The sequence below is a fragment of the Haplochromis burtoni genome, unplaced genomic scaffold (genome assembly GCF_018398535.1).
Source record: "Haplochromis burtoni strain Fernald_Lab_line unplaced genomic scaffold, NCSU_Asbu1 Contig_17, whole genome shotgun sequence".
In the NCBI taxonomy this organism is placed as follows: domain Eukaryota; kingdom Metazoa; phylum Chordata; class Actinopteri; order Cichliformes; family Cichlidae; genus Haplochromis; species Haplochromis burtoni.
This window is the reverse complement of record NW_024582378.1, coordinates 2,694,351-2,719,658: the sequence shown is the minus strand read 5'-3', so window position 1 is coordinate 2,719,658 and position 25,308 is coordinate 2,694,351. Positions and strand designations below refer to the sequence as shown.

The following is a 25,308-nucleotide window of genomic DNA, read 5'->3' as shown; positions in this document are numbered from 1 at the left end:
TTCCAGCAGTGCAATTCGAGTTCTAAGCATCACAGAAACTATTCAGAAAAGTCAAACATGACTTATAAAAACACCAGTATAGGCTTTTAAGGCCTACAAGTAAAACTATATTTTCCGCAAAAATGACGTCACTTCCGGTTTCGGGCAGGAAATGGCGGACATGCGATAGTTCGTGTTGAAGTTTTTTTTTCAATGTGGGAAGTGTTATGAACAGCTGGTCAGATCGGCAAAGCGTGTTTCTGGAATATTATGTTTTTGTTCCTGAAAGCCCTTTTATGCAATTTTTGCAAAGCTTTATGTGGAAGGAAACCGTGACCTAGGACAAGCTGATGGCATAAGATGTAAGTACAACTCCTCCGGTTTCATATGCAAAACAAATTATTGCGCTAGCTTACACGGTTCCGGTTCTACAGGGATTTAAAAATAGTTACGCAAAACGGAGCGTGCTGCTCTGTCCGGCTTTAAAAGGTTAACAATAACAATGTATTGAATAATGACTTTAAAAAATAATATAAAATAGTGTGCAAATACTGATAACAGTGCAAATGTTTGCGATATAAGAAATAAATGAAAAATGTAAACATCTATGTTTAGTGAACTTTGCAGTGTTGCTCTGTGGTGCAGCTACGACACCATAGCAAAGTTTACGCACTATGTCTACTTGATCCACATCTGACTCCGGCGAACCCATAATGTTTCCACACCACTGAAGTTTTTTTTACCTCTCTTTAGCAGTCACTCTCCTCTCCAAATAACTTCTGCTTAGCTTTCCGAGCTTCCCTCGGGTCCTCTTAATTGTTGTGACGGGTGTTTGAAATGCAGAGAGGTGCGCTCGATTTGCCACACGGAGCAGCGCGAGAGTAAAGCACGAGGGAGGTGCTAATAATCGGCTCAGTCATTTTTGATGATCGTTGAAAGCCCAGATCATAATCGTGATTAAAATTAGATTAATTGAGCAGCCCTACTCGCAGCTGTTCTATTCCCATATTGTTGCAGTATATTAATAACTAACCTTGTATTGTGGATGAATAATCTCAGTTGTTCTCCTGACTGAAGTTTGCCCCGTGTATAGCATCCTGCTATGCGATTGCATTTGTCCCTAACCACCAGAATCCCTCACATTAACTTTTATCGAGTGGAAAAAAAGTTGGCATTCATCCTCCAGCTTCACTGTGCTAATGTTATGCTAACATAGTTGTGTCGCTAGCAATCACGTAGCACAACATTACATACCAGGTAGTCCAACTTCAGTAACCCTGCAAACGCCACTGCTGTTTAGTTTCCTGTCTTCATTTATGTTGCAAGTGGTAGCAGAGCTGTACGTTTTACTTAGTTTCAAAAATCTCTCTGTCAGAACATGGTATGTCATGTTTAGGTGTAAACTAGCGAGCTAACCTCCTGTTAACTTCTAACTCCGTTAAATTTAATAAATTCTGTTTTCATGGATGCATGGATGTTAAACTTAATTGTTACACCTGGTAAAGCAGCAACGCTGATCATTTTATTAAAGAAAGAATTTAGACCGTTTTTAACTCTTTGTGTTCATTTGACTTTGACCTGAAGCAGACTGAGTTTTGGACCCAGATTACTCCGCGAAGCTCCTCACTATGGCAGCCGTAATGCTCTGACAATCCATCAAAACATTTTTTAACAGATTTTTGCACGCCAAAATCGGTTCAAGGTCAGTAAGCACAACCAGAATTCATACATAAGGCGCACTCTCGATTTTTGAGAAAATTAAAGGATTTTAAGTGTGCCTTATAGTGTGGAAAATATGTTATACAGAAGAAAACAATATATCGCGATATATATCGTTACCGCACGTGCTTCAAATTATACCGCGATATGAATTTTAGGCCATATCGCTCAGCCCTACATGCACACCATCTCAAGTTCTTTTTTCCCCTATTTAGCTGCTTTATTATTTATTTATTTGGACTTTTGCATCTCGTATTGTTTGCACCTGCTGTAAATACATGATTTGATCAGCTGGAAAACTCATAACATGGGTTATGTAACTGTAACAAGTTACAGTTCATGTGTTTCCTGTGTACATACCGTCTGTTGGGTGGTGGGGGGAAAACATAGGCAGACAAAACACACATAGGCCTGGTAGTATGTGTTTGTCTCCTGATGAGTAGGTGGAGATGTAAAACAGACCCATTGGGAAAATCAGTCAACAATACGCTGTGTTAGATGGGCGGCTGTCTGTCATGGCCGCAGTGACTGCTGGGGAATAAAGGACATGTTTTGTCATTTCAAAGCAGCTTAGTGTCAGTGCTGCCAAGTTGGAGAGCATCCAGGGAACGAGCTTCTCTGAGCAAAAGTCATTCATAGTTTGAGAAAAAAAACAACAACAACAACCCGCACACAAAAATTTAATTGGTGAAATAATCCAGCTTTCTGTTTAAATTGGACAAAATAAATCTGTTGAACCAAGAGAAAAAAAAATCAATTTCTCTGTGATTGTTCACTCATCAAGGTCACAACATCACAGCCACTATTTATTAAAAATAATTTTGTAATGAAGTTGCTATAAACGTAAGCAAATAATTATAAAACACAAGTCAGATCTCAGTGTAGGAGTTACTTGTTTCATAGGTGCGAGGCCAGTGAATGTTGTGCATGCCTTTCTCCACTCCACTCCAAGTGACACTTCAAATAAAGATGTACCAAGTTCTCCTATGTCACAGGTCTGTTTATAGATGAGGAAAGTTGAAGCCAAGTACTGCTAATCCCATCACGGTACACTGATCTTAAGCGGCTCACCTGAAGCAGCACTTGTGTAAAACTGACCTGTATTTGTTGGGCTTTGCCCTGTCCTAGAGCTATTAATCACATTGAAAACACGCATAATTTGACTTGGCTTGGATTGAAGTAATTTGTTAAATTTTCTTGTAGCATTCAGTTTTACCAGCTCAGATCTGAGTGAATTTTATTTGACCCAATAATTTCCCACATGGCATCACAAAAAACTAAGCCAACGCCTGCCTTTTTATTTTGAGTTTATTCATAATTGTAGCAAAGATCAAACTTTAAAACTAGATGATGATAATAACAGGGAGTGTAGTAACACAAATGTTAACTTTTGTATTACACTGGTGTAATCTTCTAAGCAAAGTGCGTATAGAAACAAGTCTTGGCACTAGGCAGTCATCTTGGCAGCACCTCTGGGCAGTTCTTTAGGTAATTAGTGTTGAGCCCCGGGAGAGACATAACTTCATTTTCAGTGGTGACCAATTAAATCTCAAAACCATTTCACAAGTATGCTGAAATTTCCCCAGAATAAGTTTTTGAAACTTTTTATCCATGTAGGTTTTACTTAATGACACTGCTGCTTTGTAGCTTCATTAGTGGCTCAATCCAGACGGCTGACGCAATCAAGCTCTGTAGCCAACAGGACTGAACAGTTGCTATAGTAATACACCTTATCCAATAGTTGGTGAAGAAATTCCATAAGCATACTTCCATGTGTCTTTGCTATGATAACATATAGATATGTCTGCTGCCACACATGTGAAACTGTCACCTGTTGATTGGCTGTTTAAGATCAGAACTATCACCATATCTGCTGTTATGAAACTGTTATTAGACATATCAGGCAGTATCTTTGGCATTGTATCTGTACAAGGGTTTTGTTTGAAAAACTATGGCTGTGTCTGACTTCCTGACCTCCTTACCTGCTCTGCAGCTTGACTTGGGTTTTGTTAAAGACAAACACAGCGCCAATTTAAGTGTCATGAATGCCCTTCTGAAACACACTGCCGTGTGAAGTTGCAAGCATTGGCTTGAGTGGATGTGATGATCTCTGGCTTTAATGCAGGCCTGGTGTATTTCTGGGGTCAAGGAGGGTCCACTAAGTAAGCAGTTCACAGCAAGTTGGGGTTACAGGGTTACACAGGAAACTGGAGCCTGGAAGGTCCGCCAGCAACTAACCGTCAGCTAGAAAGCTTCCTGTGTGTACACAATTGTTCTGGTGGTCCTCCTTCTGGGCAAGGGATGAAACCTCACCAAAAATGTAATAAAAATATTTTGGCTAGCACCAACAGGATAATGCATAACCCTCGTAATGTAGTCATGCATAAACTATATGCAGACCTCACTTGTGCTTCATCACCCCCAAAGGCCCCTGGTGACTCACAAAAACCCCTGGGCTCAGCTGTGTGTTAATATATTGGCAGGTTAACAATTGCCTATTAGTGCTAAAAACTAAGTGCAGCTGAACTGATGGCTATGTTGATCATAAACCAAGGAATTAAAGTTTTGGACTAACAGGGCCAGCAGAACAACATTAAGATACTTCAAAGAAGTTTTGTTTTCCTTCTGCGGTGCTGGCCATATTGAGATTAGACAGATTTCTAAAGACACAATCGGGACAATAAATATCTGAACATATATTACTTTTATCAGCTTCACTGAAGTTTCTATTACATGTTACAGCCATCCAGTGCATAAGTGACGATGTTCTCCCTTTTTGCAGGCTGGTGTCCTCTATCCATGCTGCCATGGCAACCACAGCAGGAGCTGTTGTCGTGTCATCGTGCTGCGGCAACGTCATTAATGACAGGTGAGACTTCATGTAAATAACCCCTTTAGTGAAACATTGGTTATCACTGGTAACACATGAAAGCAGCAGCTATGCTTCCTGGGCCTCCCTTTGGTGGGATCTGTTATTCCAAAGACTCGGGCCTCAATTTTGATTCACTGACTCAAACATAAATGTTAGTCACAGCCTGCTAACAGTGAACAAAGTTGCTTAATCTGTCTTAGAAGCTACACAATCTCGGCGTGCTTGTGAGGTGAAAATGCGAATAATCACTCGGCCCTAACACAGTTCGCTGAAGTCTTTGACATAACATTCGTGCTGTTAATTTTTCACGTTCTTCACACACACAAACAGTCTAAAGTGTGAACTTGCATACTCCACTATTAAAATAAATTGATCGACACGCTCCTCCTCGCTTTATTCAGAGACCTGTTTGTCTCCTCTTCTCCTGCGGTTACTGTTCCTTGTCCTGTCAATTCTAGATTGTATTAGGTAGTATTTTTCCTTTTGGCCCACTTAACTTATAGGTGCTTTTAAGTTTTTGTTTTTTTTTTTCGCAGCCGTTTTTAGTTAATCTGTGGCTGCCTGCTCACTTGACTGTTAGCGATACAACATCCTATCATTAACATAACCTTAGCTGCTGAGATTTCTTCTTCCTGTTTTTAGGTCAAAGATATAAAGTCCATTATTTGGGTGTTTTAGTGTAACTGGGAAACTGCAAGCTTGTCATCCAGGAAATAGAAGCAGCATTGCTGTCCTGAGGGTTAAGCAGAAATGTTAAGAGGACTTTTTGTTGCATCCCATCTGAGTGATAGCTCTTACCTTTAACGGCTCTGCTCATTCAGCAAAGCGTCTGAAGACTAAATGCGCTAATCTGTGATGTCGGAGGGGTTGTTGCACCAGAGCCTCATCAGCACATATTTAAATGGTTTTATTTTATTGGGAATTGGTTATAAATCAGAAGATCTGGTACCTACGCTGCGATTATAGCATGAAACACTCTCCCTGCTGCTGAATATGATGCAAGCAGTCATGTAATGTTAAAGATTTTCAGACTAACTTCCTTTGTGATTGATAGGTCAGTATCTTTCCTTGGGCAGCAGTCTGCCCGTTTCTCTTATTGAACCAGCTGCTTTCATGCTGCCTCCACATCAGCCAGCTGGCAATGAGTTACTGTTAGCGTTAGCACTGGCCACTCTGTGCAGCTGAGGAAAGTGTGACGCTAGGTTAATGCCATCCTATTAATCCTTCACTGAGTCAGCGACCAGACCCTGGCAGTCCCAGTTTCAGACTGCTAATCTCTTGCGCCCCCCCACTCCAAATCACCCACAGAGCTTAATTCCTCCACAACGCTGCTCAGTTCTGCTGTCCTGTGACGTGCGCTCAACCCGGGGGCTTATACTCCAGAGTTAGACCCACAAATACTCTAATTCTCCATCGCAACCTGTCCCTTCTTTTAGCCTTTAGTGGTTAAGTTGCAGAAATGGTGGTGTTGACTGTATAAACTGCAGTAGAACCACTAAAGTAGCTCAAACGCACCTGATTCGCCAGATTCTAACATTAGCTCCAAATAAAGTGGTTAATATGATCTGGCAAACACTGTGTATCTAATTACTTGTGCTTTTTCCCTCATTTAACAATATTTTCTATACTTTATATTTGAGAGACAAACAAAATTAGGAATGCACTGAGCTATAAGGCTGCCGTGAAAGCCATTTCTTTGTTGTAATCTATAATAAACAAAGCTTCATTTAGTGGTGCAAATGAGAAGGCCAGTGCTTTTCTTGTTGTTATTGCTGAAACAGTCTGAGCAGTCCTGCATACCGCCACCAAGGCTGGAGATGACCACCACTCTAAAAATGAGTAAAGACACAAAATGTTTAATTATGCCCTATCTTGGAATGGTAAAGATTCCTTCCAAGAATTCTTGGATCCAGGCCTGAATTCAGATCAGCTCACAAAGTTAATAATTTCTAAGCTCCGTCAAACCAGAGCCATTGTAGAAGTTTAACATGTATGTGTCCATATCTGTTTAAATAATAGTGCTAATAAACAGGTAGGCAAACAGAGCATAAGAACAAAAATAACATAAGCACCTGAGGACGGTGAAATTCTTATTTATCTTCTATTATTATGCTAGTTACACCAATGTGAACCTATACAGCAAGAGACCAGGCAGTTCTGTTTTATGTATGTCTGGGGGACTAGTGCTTTCTTTTGTGTTATTTAATACAGAAAGTACATACATTACAGAATCAGCTCATGTAGCCTTCCTTCCTCCCTAAGCTGTTTGTTGTGCCTTACTGTTCTTAATCTCCATCCACTGACCTTAAAAGCTAGAGAAGCCAGTGAGAGGTCAGGGGTCAGTAGCTCAGCTTTACCCTGCAGCTTCACTCCTTTCTGTCCACATAATTAACCATCACAGTAATCAGTGCTCATTAGGCTACTGGAGCTATCCAAGCTGTTAATTTTACTGTACTTACACAAGCTTGTCTTAAAGCTTTCCGATGCTTTGCACGGGACAGAGGGTGGTTAAAAAAAGTGCAGGTTTTTATTTAAATCTACTGAAAGTAAATGTCTTGTTGTTGGGTTTTTTTTTGTTGGTTTTTTTTTTACATGTTTTTTTCTAGGACTAAATGCTGTGATAGTGCCTAGGCCTCCTTCTGTTCTATATTCACGGCCCACTGTAAAGGTAAAACCCAGCATTAGTAAGGTGTACCTAATAGAGCAGAAACGCTCCTCAAAGATGTTGGTCCAAAATGAAATGATAACATCACACAGTTGCTGCAGATTTGTCAGATGCACTTCCAGGATGTGACTCTACCATTCCACCACATCCTAAAAGTGCTCTATTGGATTCAGATCTGGAAACTGTGGAGGCCATTTGATTACAATAAACTCAACGGCATGTTCAAGACACCAGTTTGAGATCATTTGAGCTTTGTGACACAGCATCTGATTTTGCTGGAAGCAGCTGGATTTCCTGGATTTTGCTGGAAAATTAGTGTGTTGTGGTTGTAAATGGATGGGACATGGTCAGCAGCAATACTCAGCTGGGCTGTGGTGTTAAAACAGTGCACAATTGGTACTAAGGGGCCCAAAGTCTTCCAAGTAAATATCCCCCGCACCATTGCACCAACAACTACACCACAAAGTCAGTTAAATCACCTTTCGTTCCTACTCCATTTGGATCTCAGCAGCTCCCCTTAACCAAATTCCTAATGCCTCTTTTTCACTGGCACCTACTCGGCCTTACTAGGATTTTCCTTTAGGTAGTAGTATCTGTTACTGGGCACGTTTTTTTTGGTACCTACTCGACTGGGATTCCAAGCTCCCTGAGTCAACGCCGCATTTCTATAACAACCCCACCCACATTGAGGTGGCACTCAATTGTAATTACTGAAACTGAGCTGAGTCAAATCTGGTCTTTAAGTCTGACGTCATTAGCCGTTTCCGGGTCCAAACTCCACTTCAGGTCCCAAAGTCAAACGAACACTGACATCACTGAAAGTTAAAAACGGTCTAAATTCTTTCATCTTTAATAAAATGATCAGTGTGGCTGCTCAACTGGGTAATTACATTTAACATCCAGGCATCCATGAAAACAGAATTTATGAAATTTAATGGAGTTAGAAGTTAGCAGGAAGTTAGCTTGCTAGTTTCCACCCAAACATAATATACTACGTTCTGACTTGGGGATTTCTGAAAAAATTGAAATATACAGCTCTGCTATCACTTCCAACATAAATGAAGACAGGAAACTAAACAGCAGTGACATTTGTAGGGTTGCTACGTGGTGGCTAGCTACATAGCTATGGTTAGCATAATGCAGTATAAACACACTTGAGGATGAACTCTGACTTTATTCCACTTGATAAAAGTTAATGCGAGGGTTCCCGAAGGTTAGGGACAAAAGCAATCGCATGGCAGGATGCTGTAAACGGACCAAACTTCAGTCAGGAGAACAACTGAGATAATCCATCCATAATACGAGGTTAGTCATTAATATACTGCTGCATGGGCTGGGCTGTACTTACATTGTAAGGTTTTAAAACTTGAGCTTTAAAATGAACAGTGATAATAAAAACCAAGAGAGGCCGACAGTGATCACTGCCCTTTTTAGGACTTGTTGAGATTAAATAGGACAAGATACAAAGCATTAAAACATGTTAAAAACACAACAGCCTTAATAAACACAGTAGTTTGGTCCCAGAAACAGGGTTCATATGTCATCACTTAAATATCGGATAGAGTCGAGTTGAATTGGTGTGAGTGGAAAAGAGCCATAAATGTGCTGAACTGCAGCCATGATATTTGTGTAAATGAGCAGCTAAATGGGTGCTCCTAACAAAGTGACCTGTGAATGTAAGACTGGTAAATGATTAATATGGTTTTATAGTTCTGGTAAAGATTTTTTCATGATTTTTATTTAAATAAATCAAACATACACGGGTCATTCCATAAAAAACATTTAAAGCCTTCCACCTGACTCCCTTAGGATCAGGCAAGATTTTTTTTGTTGAATTTTATAAAGCCAAGCAAAGTTTTACTTTTATATTCTGAATATTTTCCACATTACAGACTCTCAGACTGCAAAGGCACGAGTCTGTATTTGACTTTTTCTTTTTCTTTTTTAATATACCTCAGTTTCTATAGCTTCTTAAGCAAACTGTGCAGTCATATAACATTTTCAGGTCTGAAAAACACACTTAAGATTTAAACTTCAAAATCTAGCCATATCAGTTTAATACCCGTTACAAACAAAAGTAAAATTAATGTACTTGTTCAGCACTTTTTTTTTATTTCACTAGCCTGTGTCATGTAAAATTATAGTTTCAGTGGCAAAACTTCCTCAGTTTTGTGTCTATGTTGTAGAGAAATGGAGACAGACACTGATACCCTGGATGTTTAATGTGTTTTCAGATCATTCACTGGAGAAAATGTCAAAAAACTCACTCTGTGTAAACTTTCAGGGATCATATCACCATGTAAAATAGGCAATTGGTCAAAACGAGTTGCATCTCATGAAAGGTCTTTTTTTTTTTTTTTTTTTTTTTTTAACCCGCATTGTGATAGCAGGCTCAACTTCTTAATAATGAGTATTCAATTATTTGAACATCATGGTCATCCATTTTCGATAGAGGCATTCCTGTGGGTGATTCTGCTGTTAGTTGTAGACACTGATAACAATTTTATTTTGTCTTCCTCAGGCACTGGCTGGCCACCTACTTTGTCATCTGGTATGGTGTCCCCTACATGACGTACGACATCTTTGCCATGTACCTCAGTCACTACTACCGCTTCCACATCAAAGGGCATGAGGACTACAAGCGGCATTCACTGAGGACCATAAACTCCTTTGTCCGTAAGGAGTTCCTGCTGGTCCTGCATCACATCGCTCTGCTCACCATCCTGCTGCCTGTCACACTGGTGAGGAGGGCTGATGGGGAAAAATTAGGGAGGGGCTGAGATGGCATTTAGTACCACAGATAAATAATTAAGATAACTAATACATGCAAGTACTATTAGTGATAGACTGCTATATTTGTATATGTGATAATTTAAGGAATATACAATTAGCTTAGGAATATATATAATTAGCTCTTTTCCAACACAATGCTACCTCAAAGAGAAGCCAAAGTTATAAGACACACCTGGATTCATATCTGTGAGAAATAGCCCCTCAGTATAATCTGTTAACACTTCTTTTGCTTGTAGACCCATTTGATAGCATATCACAGCACCTGAACCTAGCATGGGGTCTGTAGTTTTTGTGTTTTGCAGAAAGCCCCACTTGTATGTAGCTTGCCTCTGGTTCAGATTGAACGTTTGGTAGGCCATGTATCTGTCAGAATGGGTGTGTATTCTTTTTTTTTTCTTTTTTCTTTTTAACAAGAGCCTCTTTAGCTTCCTCATCACCATATTAAGTCACTGCATTGGTTAGTGACACCGTGGGCATTTATATTTGGCGCTTGAGGTGTGCTGCACGAGCTTGCAACTTTTCCAGAGCACACTACTCAGAACAACCTCTACATTGGTGCTGTGGTTGTGATGGTGTTCCTTTTGAGACAGTGACAATGGCTAGCATAACCAGGTCAGTAGCATTGTGCAGTGGACTTTTGACATCCCTGGTCCAGTTGAAGCCATAAAACTATTAGCTTTTCCATAAATTACACTGATAGTTCTTTAAGTGCTGGGCATCTGCACTGGTGTCTTCTTCACCCTGAGTCAGGGCCTCTGCTGTGTGCTAATATAGTAAGTTCAAATTTCACTCATTAACTTCTGTGCAGGTGCACTAATAATGAATGTTTGACACAACATCCTGATCCACCTGAAATGTGCGCCAGTTTGCACCTCAATTGCAAACTGAAGCACAAACCACCTGGGAGGGAAACATGAGAAGGGCATGAAAGGCTGGAACTCACCATTTAGCAGACTGACCTTTCAAAGTAAGAGCGAGGACATTGTTCAGTAGTAAAGTCTCAGAGGGATTAAACAAGTACAATTAAAACGTGCAAAAAATGAGTGGTCAGAGATACGTTGCCTGTGAGTGGACTTTTTAAAGGAAAAATGGCATTTAGCATATAATGACTTTATTCTTTTCCTGGTATTTTCCATAATAGAACATTTAATTCCTTATTGATGTAGGGAAATGGGCCATATTCAGTGATTTGAGGAATCCAGCTCTAAATTATTAATAAATCACAGAACTCATGTTATGTTTCTGTGAATTTAATGATGTTAAATGTGTTGTACTTTCAGTCAGGCATTAGTTTATTTCAGTGTAGCACTAGATTCATCTTTAAAGGGGGTTAGTATTCTCTTTCAGTCTTCTTTAATAAGTGTTCACTGCCAGTAATACTTTATTACTGAGTACTCTAATGTTGTGCAGTGGTTTCAAATCAATTCTTGCCTTAAGCTGCATTATCTCCTAATGATTACTTAAGTGGTGGCAAAAAATAGATTTCATTCTGCATGTCCTTTTTTTTTTTTCAAACCTCAGTTGAAATAAATGGACAATAAATGGACAATAAATGGACTTCTGCTTGGAATTAAGAGGAAAAATGCACTTCATAATTAAAAAAAATTGCTTTGGAAAGTGGTTTGCAGTTATATCAAAGACGTGCGTCATCATGCTAATCCACCTCCACATAACATCTGTTATCTCACCGCTTTGTTAATGTACAGTAAACACTAGCTCAGAACTGCTGCACATGCTTTTAAGGCTGTTTGTTGCTTATGGAGTCAAGCAGACGTATAAACAAATTTTCAACACAACATTTTCATACTTAACCAAACATCTGTGTCTTTTTGAATTCCCCGTAGTGGCGTCTGAAAGCATCATTATCAGTAAAGCTGTGATGCAGAGTGCTTTACTTCCTCTTTAGAAGGACCAAGGAAACCACAGAAACAATGATGGTGTCAGTTCTGTTACAAATAGGTGGCTTAAACTAATTAAGAGTCCTTTCACAGGCCGTACTGAGTCAGTACTGAACAGCTTTTTATGTGACACAACAAAATGGAAATAATTGTAAAGAGTTACTGAAGCTGTTCCTAGATGCCTTTTGGGGAGTAAAAGATGTTGCTAATATTGAAGTTGGTAATGTTGAAGTTAAAGTTAAGTATAGTGGTGACTGTTGTGAGTGAATAGGATGTAAACCCATATCTACAAAGCTAAGTCTGGGTGCAATATAGTCTGGTGAAAGGGTGGAGTGCCAAGTTATAAGTTAACACAAGCAAATATTGTTAGCCGGCTGCACCCATAAACTAATTTGTATTGCTATATTATACTGTGTGCAACTTCTTAGATCTTACAGTTGGGTAACTACCACCCATGTCACCACAACAAAAACTAAAACTAAAGACCTTTGCACACCGGACATGTAAAATCTGTGAAAAAGTTTCTCACTTTAAAAGTAATTTTTGAGACTCCCCAAATCTTAATACATTTTTTTGACATTTTTCTAATCCACATCTGACCAATCAGACTGCATTTGGGAACAAGTCCGCTGTAGCTCAAAACCTGCACCAGTAGTGACTATACAATGAGATGGAAATGGTAGAATAATGCTGTTTTACCTCAGACACACAGCTAGATGCTGCTCCGGGTCGATCGACTCTATGAAATGAGTTCTCTCCCTACTCACATGTGTTCTCACCTCTGCCAACAAGAGCTCAAACTGCCCCACTGACATCCTTCACCTTAAAACGCAATAAAAAGCATAAATAAGTAAGAAATACAAAACTAAATCAACTCTATTCATGAGCATTCTTTCCTAAACTCTACTACTTGAATAAACTCTTTGATCCATTCAGAGGATGCAGACCAGTTTCAATGTAGAACAAGTGCTTTTCCAGTGGGAATATGTAGCTGGGAAAGAAAGAACACCCAGCTAGTGATTATTGATTACTTTCTTTGAACAAATGCAAGCAATGTATTATTTGTCCTTTGCATCCTTGAATTGTGAGCGTTTCAAAGTGGTGATGTGGAATAGGAACGAAGGGTCTATTTTCTGTTGAAATATGAGTGTAAGGAGAACAATGGCAGCCAGGCAAAAATCTCTGTGCCATTAAAAATACCGAGGCCTGTAAGACATATATAAACTGAATATATAGTGAATTATGGGTTATTGGAGGAAGCTGGCAGCTGACCAGAGGCTTTCAATGCAGTTGTGACCGGCAAACTTCTGAACTTTTAAACTTGAGTCCACTTTTCAACAGCCTGAATTGGTCAAAAGATAAGATAATATAAGACGTTATTGAGCCCACGGCAGGAAAATTTGTGATCACTATACAAGTAGTCTTCGGGAATACGTCCTGGCTTCCTGAAGGATTATTTGGATGTTTCTGCCTTTTTCTTCATTGTCCGTCAACATGATCCCACACTGCTGCAGTAATTTTGAGGTCTGGGCTCTGGGGGAACCAATCCATGACGGGTAGTGTTCCCCTGCGTGTTTGTCTATTTGCTTTTACTCCATTTGCAGTGTGTTGTCAGACTGAGAAATGAAGCAGCTGCCACTGTTTTGTAATTTCCAGGTAGTGCTGCATGGTGCATCAGATTTTGCCAGTACTTTTCCTTTTTCATAAATCCGTCCATTTTGAGAAAATCCTCAACACCACCGGCTCAAATGCAACCACAAACCATGGTAGTAGCTCCTGTTTTACAGATGGCTGTAGACACTAACGTCTCTCCTGACGTCCTCCAAAAATTTCACATTTAGATCCTTCACTCCACAAGACCTGTTGTCATGGCTGCAGTTTTTTCCGCCTGACACTTCTTCTTTTTAGCTCTTTGGGAATCACCTTGATGCTTTAAAAATGCTTTTTATATCTGTGAAACTGTTTAATCGCATTTTTCAAACTATGAAACTAGTTAGTTCATTGCTTAGTTGACTGTTATGTGTGGACATATCACTGATTCAGTCCTTGAATTAGGTGCTTTTTTTGTGATCAAATGATTTGGATGTCAGTGTTCAATGGTGTGATAAACAAAATAAAAAATAAACACATTGCTCTGTTACTCGGTCTTTTATAAGGACTGAGTGGGGAAAATGCAGCCAATGTCCAAAGAAAATAACTATTCTTTAAGACCACTTTAAAAATGACAAGATAGTCTGACTACTACAAAATATAATGAAATGATGAATGAGATTCGACCCCACTCTGTCACTGGAAGTTTAAAAATTATTTGCAAAGTATAAGGAAACATTCCTGTTATTTCTGACCATTTAATAAACAAAATTAGGAATTTTGTTGGAGTAAATGTCAAGGATTGTTTTTTTGTTTTCTTTTTCTGTATAAACATTTGAATTATGTTGCGCAGGCTCTTTCTCCAGACTCCAGAGTTTACAGAACATGTAACATAGCCACTCTCTTTTCCAAGTAATATCCCAGGTTAGCAGGCCAGGTGCAGTGGAAACCCAAGCCTTTGTTTACAGTGGCTACATGAGATCACATTACCTTACATTATTCAGCTCCAGCTGCAGTCATCCTCCCGCTTCTCTAAACTCTCCTCACCTCCCTTTTTGTTTCTCCGGTTCTCTCACTCATCAGCACCATGCTACTTGGGCCTACACATGTAATACGTGAGCTGGTAGAGTTTTCTCAGCAGGCTGTTGAGTGCAGGAGGAAGAAGAGCATTTCATTTAGGTGTACCAGTTTAAGTGTCTAGTTTTTGTGCGTTATGGCTACTGGCCTGGCATTGTTAGCCTGTACTGTTCTTGTTTTGACAGGTTATGACATGTCATGCATGAAAGCTATTGCATCAGCAAAAATGGCAGTGTGATAATATCGGTGTGTAAAGACTTTACTAGGGTGGCCATGGAGGTATATCACAATTAGTAGTTTTTTCATCTGTTTAACATAATAATGCCATCTGCATTTTATTTACTATTGAGCAGTTTCCTTGCTTCTGTTCCAAAGGGACAACCACCTCTAACCAGCTAGCCCTGGCCCTTCCTGTCTAGGTTCTTTATCAACAGGCAGACAGATGGTGGTGGTAGTTCCTCTTCTTCTCTGGATATTCGCTGTGAGCTTCACGAGTAGTGTAAAGTGTGTCAAATTTATTATGGAAAGCCTGTTGTGAACCTTAGTGCTTGGTACATGTTTGGTTGTTACAGAGCTCTCCCATAAGGTTCTGCCCAGAATCTAGTGAGTGATAAAGTCTCAGGTACCACTTAACAAGCAGCCTGCTTTGTGCCGTCCTCCAGATAAGAACACTATTGTCAAGCAGCCCGATGGTACTCGGGAGTCATGGAGACAAAGAAATTTGTGTCAAACTATTTGAACTCTAAAATAGTGGAGATGAAAATGGATAGACTAAAAAAAATCTTCAATGCTTTGCAGCTACATGCTAGTCACTGTTAACCAGAAAATTCTGTTTGTTGTTACTGGAAATTTAACTCTTTCTCTTCTTATTCACACTATAACCAGGGTTTGCCTCTTATTTGTATTTAATTTTATTTAATTTAATAACAGTACAGTACTCTGTTTTTGGTAACCATTGTCCCTGATGTAAATATGTAAAAATTGTGTACGTTTCTGTTCTGTGTCTTGTGTACTGTTTGTTTGTATTTGTCTTTCTTGCTGCTGTTATACCCAAATTTCCCCTTGTGGGACAATGAAAGGATTATTCTATTCTATTCTATTCTATTCTGTTTGTACTGCACTTCCTGTAAACATTTGTAGAACCAGGAAACTTATCAGGTTACAGACAAGCTAACTCGCTGTAACGTAAAGGTTTACCTCCTACTTCTGAAACAGCTGGACTCAGTTTCTCAGACATTTTCATCAAAATTAACATTATAGGAAGCCTACGTTCAGATGCAATTTTGGTTTTGAATCCAGTCCATCCCTGATTTATCTACTGAGATCAGGAAAACTGTTTGGCAGTTATTAAATATCTCTATTACATTTCGGAATAAGGATGTGAGTACCAAGAAGCACTTCTAGACTGTCGTAGTTTGCCATCATTATACTGTAGCCCTACATTTAAGCACGTAGGTTGATGTTGATGATGGTGCATTGTGTTGCAGGTGAGGTCATACAGCTTCTCTTGTTTCAAGTGCATTCACACACTCAGGCGCTTGTATGTTGTATGAAATTGTAGCAAGCACAATTAAATCCTTTATAGTCAGTAGCTGTGTGAAAACTAGAGGCAGTGGATTTAGCAAGATGTTTTCAAAATGTTATCTACCAGTTAACTCCATGCAAGTGCAGTAAATAAGAGTTTCTCATCCTTGGCAGGAAGATTGTTCCAGGCATGTCTGAGAACTTTCACAAAGAAAGTCTCACTATCTCACTGTCTTTGTAATGCTAGAATCGAAGTCAATGGATCAGATTTGACTAGTGATTCCATACATGCAAATTTTGTCTCTCTTGGCATTAATATTAAAGTTATTTTAAATAATGCTGCCCGGATGAGTGTCTGGAGGTTTTACTGAGATGGTTGACACATGGAAAGATTTTTGTTCTAGAAGGACTTTGCCCCGAACTGATGGTGTAATTTTGAAATCAGGACTATGGGAGCCAGACCACCTGTTGGAGAGTTTTTTGTCTTATTTCTGGTTGAATACAGTTTCTCATTTGTGACTAGTTCGAGTAATACTGTGTAACCTATAAGAATCTACACATCAAAAGGATATAGCACTTGATGCAAAAAAGGTGTTTTTTTAGCATTACAGGCCTGGTGTTTGAGGGGGAAATACAGGCACAGTAATGTTGAAAGTGGCGTGTTGCATAAAGTTAACACACTTATGTCCACAGCCGCTGGGGTGGGATGAGGTAGCCAGGTAGTTTGGTAGGTGTGGTGTAAGGTTCCCCTCTGTGGTCTCTGTCATTGTTTTGTGGCCAGATGGCAAAGCCACGTCTGGAGCTGCTCATGCTTTATTTATTAACGGCACACAGAAAGCTGGGCTACCAGAGAGTGCTTGTCTTTTGTCTGGAGTCTCTTTATCCATCTAAACTGACTCATCTACTCTAGGGTGGCAGCCCCAACCACACGGGACTGTGCTGGTGGTCAGTATTTGAAAGCTTTGTTCATTTGTTATGTACAGAACATTACTTCCTCCCCTCCCTTTTTGGCCATCTTGAAATTGTAGTAGAGTAACATATGAACCACTGGGGTTGTGGGATTGTACTAAAAAAATGGAGGACGGTGCGATAATATTATCAGTTAAAAGGGTTTTCCTTTAGCCTCTTTAGTATGTAAGCTTTGAATTTTAACCTTAGACATTTTAACCGGTTCAAAGTCACTTGCCGGGCTGGCTGCACTCTCTTTGTTAATGAAAGCCCTAAATGAGGAAGGGGGAAAGTAAACTGATGACTACCGTGCCAGCCAGCATTGTTCTGCAGGTGTAAAAAATAAATAAATAAATAAATAAAACTGCATGACTGTTCTGGATATTCTTCAGCTACCTCTCTAGAAAGTACTAACGCGCCACCATCTCAAACCACACTACTGTGGTAGTCTTTGCTTGCCTTGGACATGTAGTTTGTTATATAATATTACTTGATAAATAATTTTAAAAAAGTGTGGTTTTACCTTCTCTCACTAATGGGTCTAATTGTTTAGGAAACACTTAAAGCACATGCTGCACCTCATAGTGGGACAAGCTGTTATTATTAACAACCAAACCCATTATCTGTTATTGTAGGATCTTTACTGTACAGTATAAGGTGACTTGTTGTGATTTAGTGCTATATAAATTCAACTGAATTGAACTGAATTGAACAAGGGTCTTCCCATAAGTCCCATTAGACCTGTTGCTGCACCTGCACCGTCACTCTACAGTCTAGTTTTAGTTTTATTATTGTTTTTCAGGGATCATGCACAGAAACATTCACCTGATTTAGCTTTTAGCTTATGTACTTCTGCACTTCCTGGACAGGTACACACAGGGTTAAATAGGCTATAAAACAGAAGTATATATCCAAGATACAAGATAAAAGTCAAGTGATATAATCAAATACACATACACAACCTAAAACCTCTCAACCTTACCTACACCCACAAAAAACATACACATTGTAAAACCTTGCTATGTTAAAGCATCTTCCCATTTAATACTATGGAAGAAGTTCAGGATTGTCAATACAGTGGGGCAAAAAAGTATTTAGTCAGCCACCGATTGTGCAAGTTCCCCCACTTAAAATGATGACAGAGGTCAGTAATTTGCACCAGAGGTACACTTCAACTGTGAGAGACAGAATGTGAAAAAAAAATCCATGAATCCACATGGTAGGATTTGTAAAGAATTTATTCGTAAATCAGGGTGGAAAATAAGTATTTGGTCACCTCAAACAAGGAAAATCTCTGGCTCTCACAGACCTGTAACGTCTTCTGTAAGAAGCTTTTCTGTCCCCCACTCGTTACCTGTATGAATGGCACCTGTTTGAACTCATCATCTGTATAAAAGACACCTGTCCACAGCCTCAAACAGTCAGACTCCAAACTCCGCCATGGCCAAGACCAAAGAGCTTTCGAAGGACACCAGGAAAAGTATTGTAGACCTGCACCAGACTGGGAAGAGTGAATCTACAATAGGCAAGCAGCTTGGTGTGAAAAAATCAACTGTGGGAGCAATCATCAGAAAATGGAAGACATACAAGACCACTGATAATCTCCCTCGATCTGGGGCTCCACGCAAGATCTCATCCCGTGGGGTCAAAATGATCATGAGAACGGTGAGCAAAGATCCCAGAACCACACGGGGGGACCTGGTGAATGACCTGCAGAGAGCTGGGACCAAAGTAACAAAGGTCACCATCAGTAACACACTACAACGGCAGGGAATCAAATCCCGCAGTGCCAGACGTGTTCCGCTGCTGAAGCCAGTGCATGTCCAGGCCCGTCTGAAGTTTGCCAGAGAGCACATGGATGATACAGCAGAGGATTGGGAGAATGTCATGTGGTCAGATGAAACCAAAGTAGAACTTTTTGGTATAAACTCAACTCATCGTGTTTGGAGGAAGAAGAATACTGAGTTGCATCCCAAGAACACCATACCTACTGTGAAGCATGGGGGTGGAAACATCATGCTATGGGGCTGTTTTTCTGCCAAGGGGACAGGACGACTGATCCGTGTTAAGGACAGAATGAATGGGGCCATGTATCGTGAGATTTTGAGCCAAAACCTCCTTCCATCAGTGAGAACTTTGAAGATGAAACGAGGCTGGGTCTTCCAACATGACAATGATCCAAAACACACCGCCCGGGCAACAAAGGAGTGGCTCCGTAAGAAGCATTTGAAAGTCCTGGAGTGGCCTAGCCAGTCTCCAGAACTCAACCCCATAGAAAATCTGTGGCGGGAGTTGAAAGTCCGTGTTGCTCGGCGACAGCCCCAAAACATCACTGCTCTCGAGAAGATCTGCATGGAGGAATGGGCCAAAATACCAGCTACTGTGTGTGCAAACCTGGTAAAGACCTATAGTAAACGTTTGACCTCTGTTATTGCCAACAAAGGTTATGTTACAAAGTATTGAGTTGTATTTTTGTTATTGACCAAATACTTATTTTCCACCCTGATTTACGAATAAATTCTTTACAAATCCTACCATGTGGATTCATGGATTTTTTTTTTCACATTCTGTCTCTCACAGTTGAAGTGTACCTCTGGTGCAAATTACTGACCTCTGTCATCATTTTAAGTGGGGGAACTTGCACAATCGGTGGCTGACTAAATACTTTTTTGCCCCACTGTATATTATTATTTTGTAATTATGCAGCTTTCCAGTAGCTACAGAATTTCAGGCACCTATGATAAACCTGGGTTTAAATTCAAACTCATTTTTGGCACATGCTGACTTTTAGCACTTTACACACAACAGCCCAAATCACAAAGTGCTTTTGCACCATGAACTGTGAGGAATTAGGTGAAGAAATAATGAATCCAGTCAGTTTTCTCTTCCTGGAGCTTTTGGCTGTTTATCTAACAGCAGCACTTGAAGGCTAGGGTGATTACAGTGAGCCATTTGGGGATTTAGGTCTGTCTCAGGTGCACCAAGCCTTTAAAGAGCTGCTGCTGAGCGATAACTAAAGAAAGATTGTTTAAATCTGGTCAGAGCCTTCCTGCTATAACAGATCCATGCTGATCTAGCGTCCTTCTGTAATGGACTGAAAAATACTAAAAACACTAAATAAAGAGAATATAAAATGAAAAATGTATAAAATTATTATAGAAAGATACAGAAGCAGTGCTAAGACTATTTTTAGTAAAATAACAGAGGAAAAATTATTACTTATAAACAAATATTTTATGGTAATTAAGAGGAACATGAGGGTGGCTGAAAGCAGCTCCAGTCCAGCTGTATGAGTCCGTGTAAACACGTGAGTAAAGTCTGATATTTTCCTTGTCTTTTCAAGCATTTTTCCGCTGAGACTGTTCGAGAAGGTGTGTGTGTGTGTGTGTGTGTGTGTGTGTGTGTGTGTGTGTGTTTTCTCCATGCTTGCGCTTGTTTGCTCAGTCTGTGTGTGCTCTGTCTGCTCCTCAGTTCTTCAGAAAGGACCAGGGGGATTTCTTCATCGGCTGCTTGTTTCTAACAGAGCTCAGCACGCCCTTCGTGTCCCTGGGGAAGATACTTATTCAGGTGAGATGGCACATGCACATGAGCATTCACCTGAAACAAACTCTGAAGTCCTTTTCGTGGTAAATACGTATGTCTGTAGATATCATAGAGATGCAGATCTTTTGCTGTGTAGTAGCGGAGCAAACAAAGTTGTAAAATTATTTGCCAAACTTCTACTTCTGAGCAGGTTAGCAGCTGCAAATAGGCTCGGGCCTGCCCAGCTTTGCATTGCTGTAAGGAGTGCATTAATCCAGGGGCCAAACACAGCGCAGTTTTAAATAAAGTGAGCCAGACCAGTGAAGCTATTACTTTTTCTTTTTTTCTCTCTTTTTGAAGACACCCTGGGATGTCTTAAGAGAAATAAGTATAATTTTTAAGTATACATCTCAGTTTTTCTATGTTATAAACAAATATTACTGTAGAAATTTAAGAAACCCACAAGCACAGCTGATTAGGCTCATTTTGTAAGAAATAAAGTACTATTTTATAATATATTAATAACAGAAATTCTGAGTAAAAAAGAGAACAGTGAAAAATAAACTTTTCTGTTATTAAATTAAATACTAAGAACTCTTTTTTTTTTTTTTTTTTTTCTTCTATCTTACTTGGTTGCTTTGGCATAAGGCACAGGCCACAGATGATGTCTTTGTAGGTAAAAATACAGTTAAAGACTTTATGCCCTCCTTCTTTGACATATGGCAATAATTTGACAACTATCAAGTGGTAAAACAAACAGCAGTTTACTGGTTAGTATAAACCTTTAAAAGTGGTTGCTAACACATAGACTAACATTAATATCTTTGGAGACGTGTGATTATTTGGCACTAAACTCCCCTTGACAAAAACCCCAAACTCTTCAACGGGAAAATCCATCCTCTGACAACAAAAAGAAGAACGCTTTGAATTTGCTGTGCAGTTTGAAGTAATGTTAAAATTCACACACAAAACTCACCAGTTACAAAAATATAAAAAAACATGAATGAACTCCATTGTTCACAGTAATTTAGAGAAGTAGACCAAAAGCAAGGTTTGTTGTTTGTCTTCTATTGTCTGGTTCACACAGGCCTAAAGACCAGTCAGGGACCCTCTCGATGCTCGTAATCACCAGACACTTTGGTCATAGTTTGCATGAAGTATGCTAACTGGTCTGCAAACACTTGCCAACCTCCTAAGTGCCCGCACCTTTTGAAATGTGTTTATTTTGAAGGCCAGCAATCTGTTTCCAGTTTGCAGTTTGAACTTTTTCAACTTGCCCTATAGCTCGGTGGTTAGTTCACAAGTGTTTGTAGGCAAGTTATGGCTATACATATCATGCTTACTACGGGTCACCGTGAGAGTCTAATTTGACCTCGCAACAGCCAGCAACCACTTATGGAACATAAATTTCCCTCAGCAAGTGGAGGTTATATTTTATTTTATTTTATATTGCAGTTTTTTTAATTGTGATTTGTCTTCGATATTATTATAATTGTTTTTCTTCTGAATATAACCAAGCAGAAAGACTTTTGTGTGTAGTGGAATTTGTTTGAAGAGAATCTTTCACAGGTCACTCTAACATCTTCCCAGAATGTTTTAATCATTGTACCAAACACAGTCAACAGTGCTGAACAAAAATATGCATATTTAATAAGTATAAGGAGGAGAAAAGTGGAAGAATTCAAACACAGACAGTGGGCCATCGGATTCAGGCTTGAATAAAAACAAATGAAAACATGGTTTAACTAATAATTAGCTGCGGTTGAAGACAAAGGTCAGTGGTGATGGAGGAGACAGCCAGTCTGTCCCCGCTGGCCACTCATAACCGAATGAGTAAGGTTAATAATCAAAAGAAATAATGACCAGAAGGCACACAGTTGTAACATGCCACTCTTGAGTGAGTGATTTGTACTTGTGTACTTTTAGAAAAAGCAATCCTGTGGAGAAACCTTTTTTTTTTTTTTTTACTCAACTCATTCTTCTTGCTTCCTCCACGTCCGTAACATTGATTCATTAATGTTGAATTCTCTCGCAGCTGCTCTATTCCCATGTTGTTCCAGTATATTAATGACTAACCTGTATCGTGAATGGATTACCTCAGTTGTTCTCTTGACTGAAGTTTGGTCCGTTTACAGCATCCTGCCATGTGATAGCATTTGTCCCTAACCATCAGAAACCCCCTGTTAACTTTTATCGAGTGGAAAAACGTTAGCGTTCATCCTCCAGCTTCACTGTGTTTATGTTATGCTAACATAGCTGTGTAGCTAGCGATCACGTAGCACATCATTATATACCAGCTAGTACAACTTCAGTAACCCTACAAACGTCACAGCTGTTTAGTTTTCTGTCTTCATTTATGTTGGAAGTGATAGCAGAGCTGTACGTTTAATTTTTTAATTTTTTCAGAAATCTCTCAGTCATGAACATGCTATATCATGTTTAGGTGTAAACTAGCGAGCTAACTTCCTGCTAACTTCTAACACTGTTAAATTTAATAAATTCTGTTTTCATGGATGCCTGGATGTTAAACTAATTGTTACACCTGGTAAAGCAGCCACACTGATCATTTTATTACAGATGAAAGAGTTTAGACAGTTTTTAACTCTCAGTGATGCCGCAGTGTTCCTTTGACTTTGGGACCTGAAGCGGATGGAGTCTTGGACCCAGATTACTCCGTGAGGCTCCTGACTACGGTAGCCGTAATGCTCAGACACCATCAAGAGGTGTGGCTTCGTAGCTTACCAAAGTCTGATAGATTTTTGAGCGCCGTGTACCACATAAAATCGGTTCGAGGTCTGTAAGCACAACCAGAATTCATGCATAAGGCGCACCGGATTATAAAGCGCACTGTCGATTTTGAGAAAATTAAAGGATTTTAAGTGGCTTAAAAACAGAATAGCAAATATTAGATGACATTAGATCCCTAATTCAGTGTGCATAACAACCTCAAGCATACACAGGAAAGGTTCCCCAACATTTTCAGATCGCTGTTATTCTGAAGAAATCTCTGTGTGCAACAGACAAAGTCACAAGTCAGCATTGGGTACCTGTGATCTTCAGGCTTTCAGGCAGAAATGCATTAAATGCAAACATGATTCTGTCATGGAAATCACTACATGGGCTCAGAAATCATTGACCATGAACACAATCTGCTATAAAATCCACAAATGGTACGTTTTCCCAGCTGAAATATTTCAAATTTTTTTTATGTTGTATTGTAAATAAAATCTGAGTGAATGATATTTGCATCCGAATTTAAACAGCATCCAGCTGTCCATGAATTAGCGTTGTTTTTCAGATAAATATTTATTCATCACTGTATTTTTTATACACTTACAGACACACATAAATGTACGGTATATACAGTATGATATGAACTTAAGCAAAACAGCCTTAGCTCTCTTAACCAAAACAAAGCCATTCATCTTTTCTCCAAACTGTTCCAGCACAGGTGATCTGCAGAGCACTGCAGCAGCAAAAACCCAAGTATCTCCATTTCATTTGGGATGTTGCTTGTCACTGTTCTATCAATAATTAAGCTGCATGGCTCACCAAAAAAACCCACATCAGTCAGCAGCATTCAGGCACCGCTTGCTCTCCCTGCCCCTGAATTGATCTGTTTCAGCTAATGTTCATTAGTTTCGCCATGCAAAGAGCTCTATAGCCTACACTTTAGTAAAAGGGCCCAGTGTCTTACAAACCATCCTTTCTAAGAATAGAAGAGCCTTACTGTGTAGCTCAGTGAAACCAGTGGACCGTGGACTCTCAGGTCTTTGCTGACATCTGGTGTCGGTGGGCAAAAAGAGCAGAGCAATTCTTCACTGCTGACCACTTTTAGACTTAGTCAGCACTAACAGAAACCGCACCAGACAGTTTTACTGCTCTCATCAGCAGTGCTGACTGCTGTTGTGTGGAAAAGGGAACATCCAGTCTTTCAAATTAAAGATGAGAAGATCCCCGATCATATGATTTTTGTTGTTGGATGTTATGGCCCTGTTTTCCTGTCTCAGTTTTCCTATCCCTTTGACTGAGAAAAATAATTATGGGATTTGGTGGGATTTTTTTTTTTTTTTTGACAAAATGTAGTAACCTTCTCAACTACAAGCTAAACTTTAACTTTACGCAAGCAGCAGAAATGGAAAAATATACAATAATAAAGTTTTCCTTATTTTATTTGCTTACTTCAATAATGGATGAAATGTATCAAAAGAATTAAGCAGCAGAATAATAAATTAAAACTACTAAGTAGATACTGTGGCTTAATTAAAAGTATAGTATATAATGTCTATAAAGCAAGCTCAGTCATTAGCATGGCTGAAGAGTGATAGGTTTAAGCTACAAACCTATTTGCTGGAACGTTCAAGATAATTTAATTACACAGCAAAGCAAGACACGAGTAGGCAAAGTTCTTTATGTTTCTCGTGCACGGGAGAGAACTGGGCAAACGCCGTTCCTTCGCTCGACCCCAGTTGCTCTCATTTGCTCCCCCGTAACACTGCTCTTTTATTGAGGTTACATGAATATGCATAGGTTCATTAACATACGACGTCTACATACAAACAAAGAGTACCTTGCCTGTGTGTTGTGTAAGTGTGTGTGTGAGTGTGGGGTCAGAGTGTGACCCCACAAACGACTTCGCTAACCCTGCTGGTTTGGAAGTCCAACAGTTCATCTAAACAAAAGGCACTTAGACGAAAACTGACATAGCTACGTTTATCCTA

The 25,308-nt window shown here is 39.5% G+C and overlaps 1 protein-coding gene across 3 annotated transcripts in view; it reads left to right on the top strand.

The window, feature by feature from the left end:
* The window catches only part of tlcd3a (TLC domain containing 3A), a 55,847-nt gene that overhangs the window by 20,489 nt on the left and 10,050 nt on the right, over positions 1-25,308 (top strand). For 2 of the 3 annotated variants that reach the window (XM_042218305.1, XM_005916066.2), the window contains exons 2-4: positions 4,481-4,567; positions 9,757-9,976; positions 20,537-20,632. In XM_042218305.1, coding sequence (XP_042074239.1) covers positions 4,481-4,567; positions 9,757-9,976; positions 20,537-20,632 — 403 coding nt within the window. The remainder of the gene's footprint in view (positions 1-4,480; positions 4,568-9,756; positions 9,977-20,536; positions 20,633-25,308) is intronic. The other variant, XM_042218306.1, reaches the window with a different exon arrangement.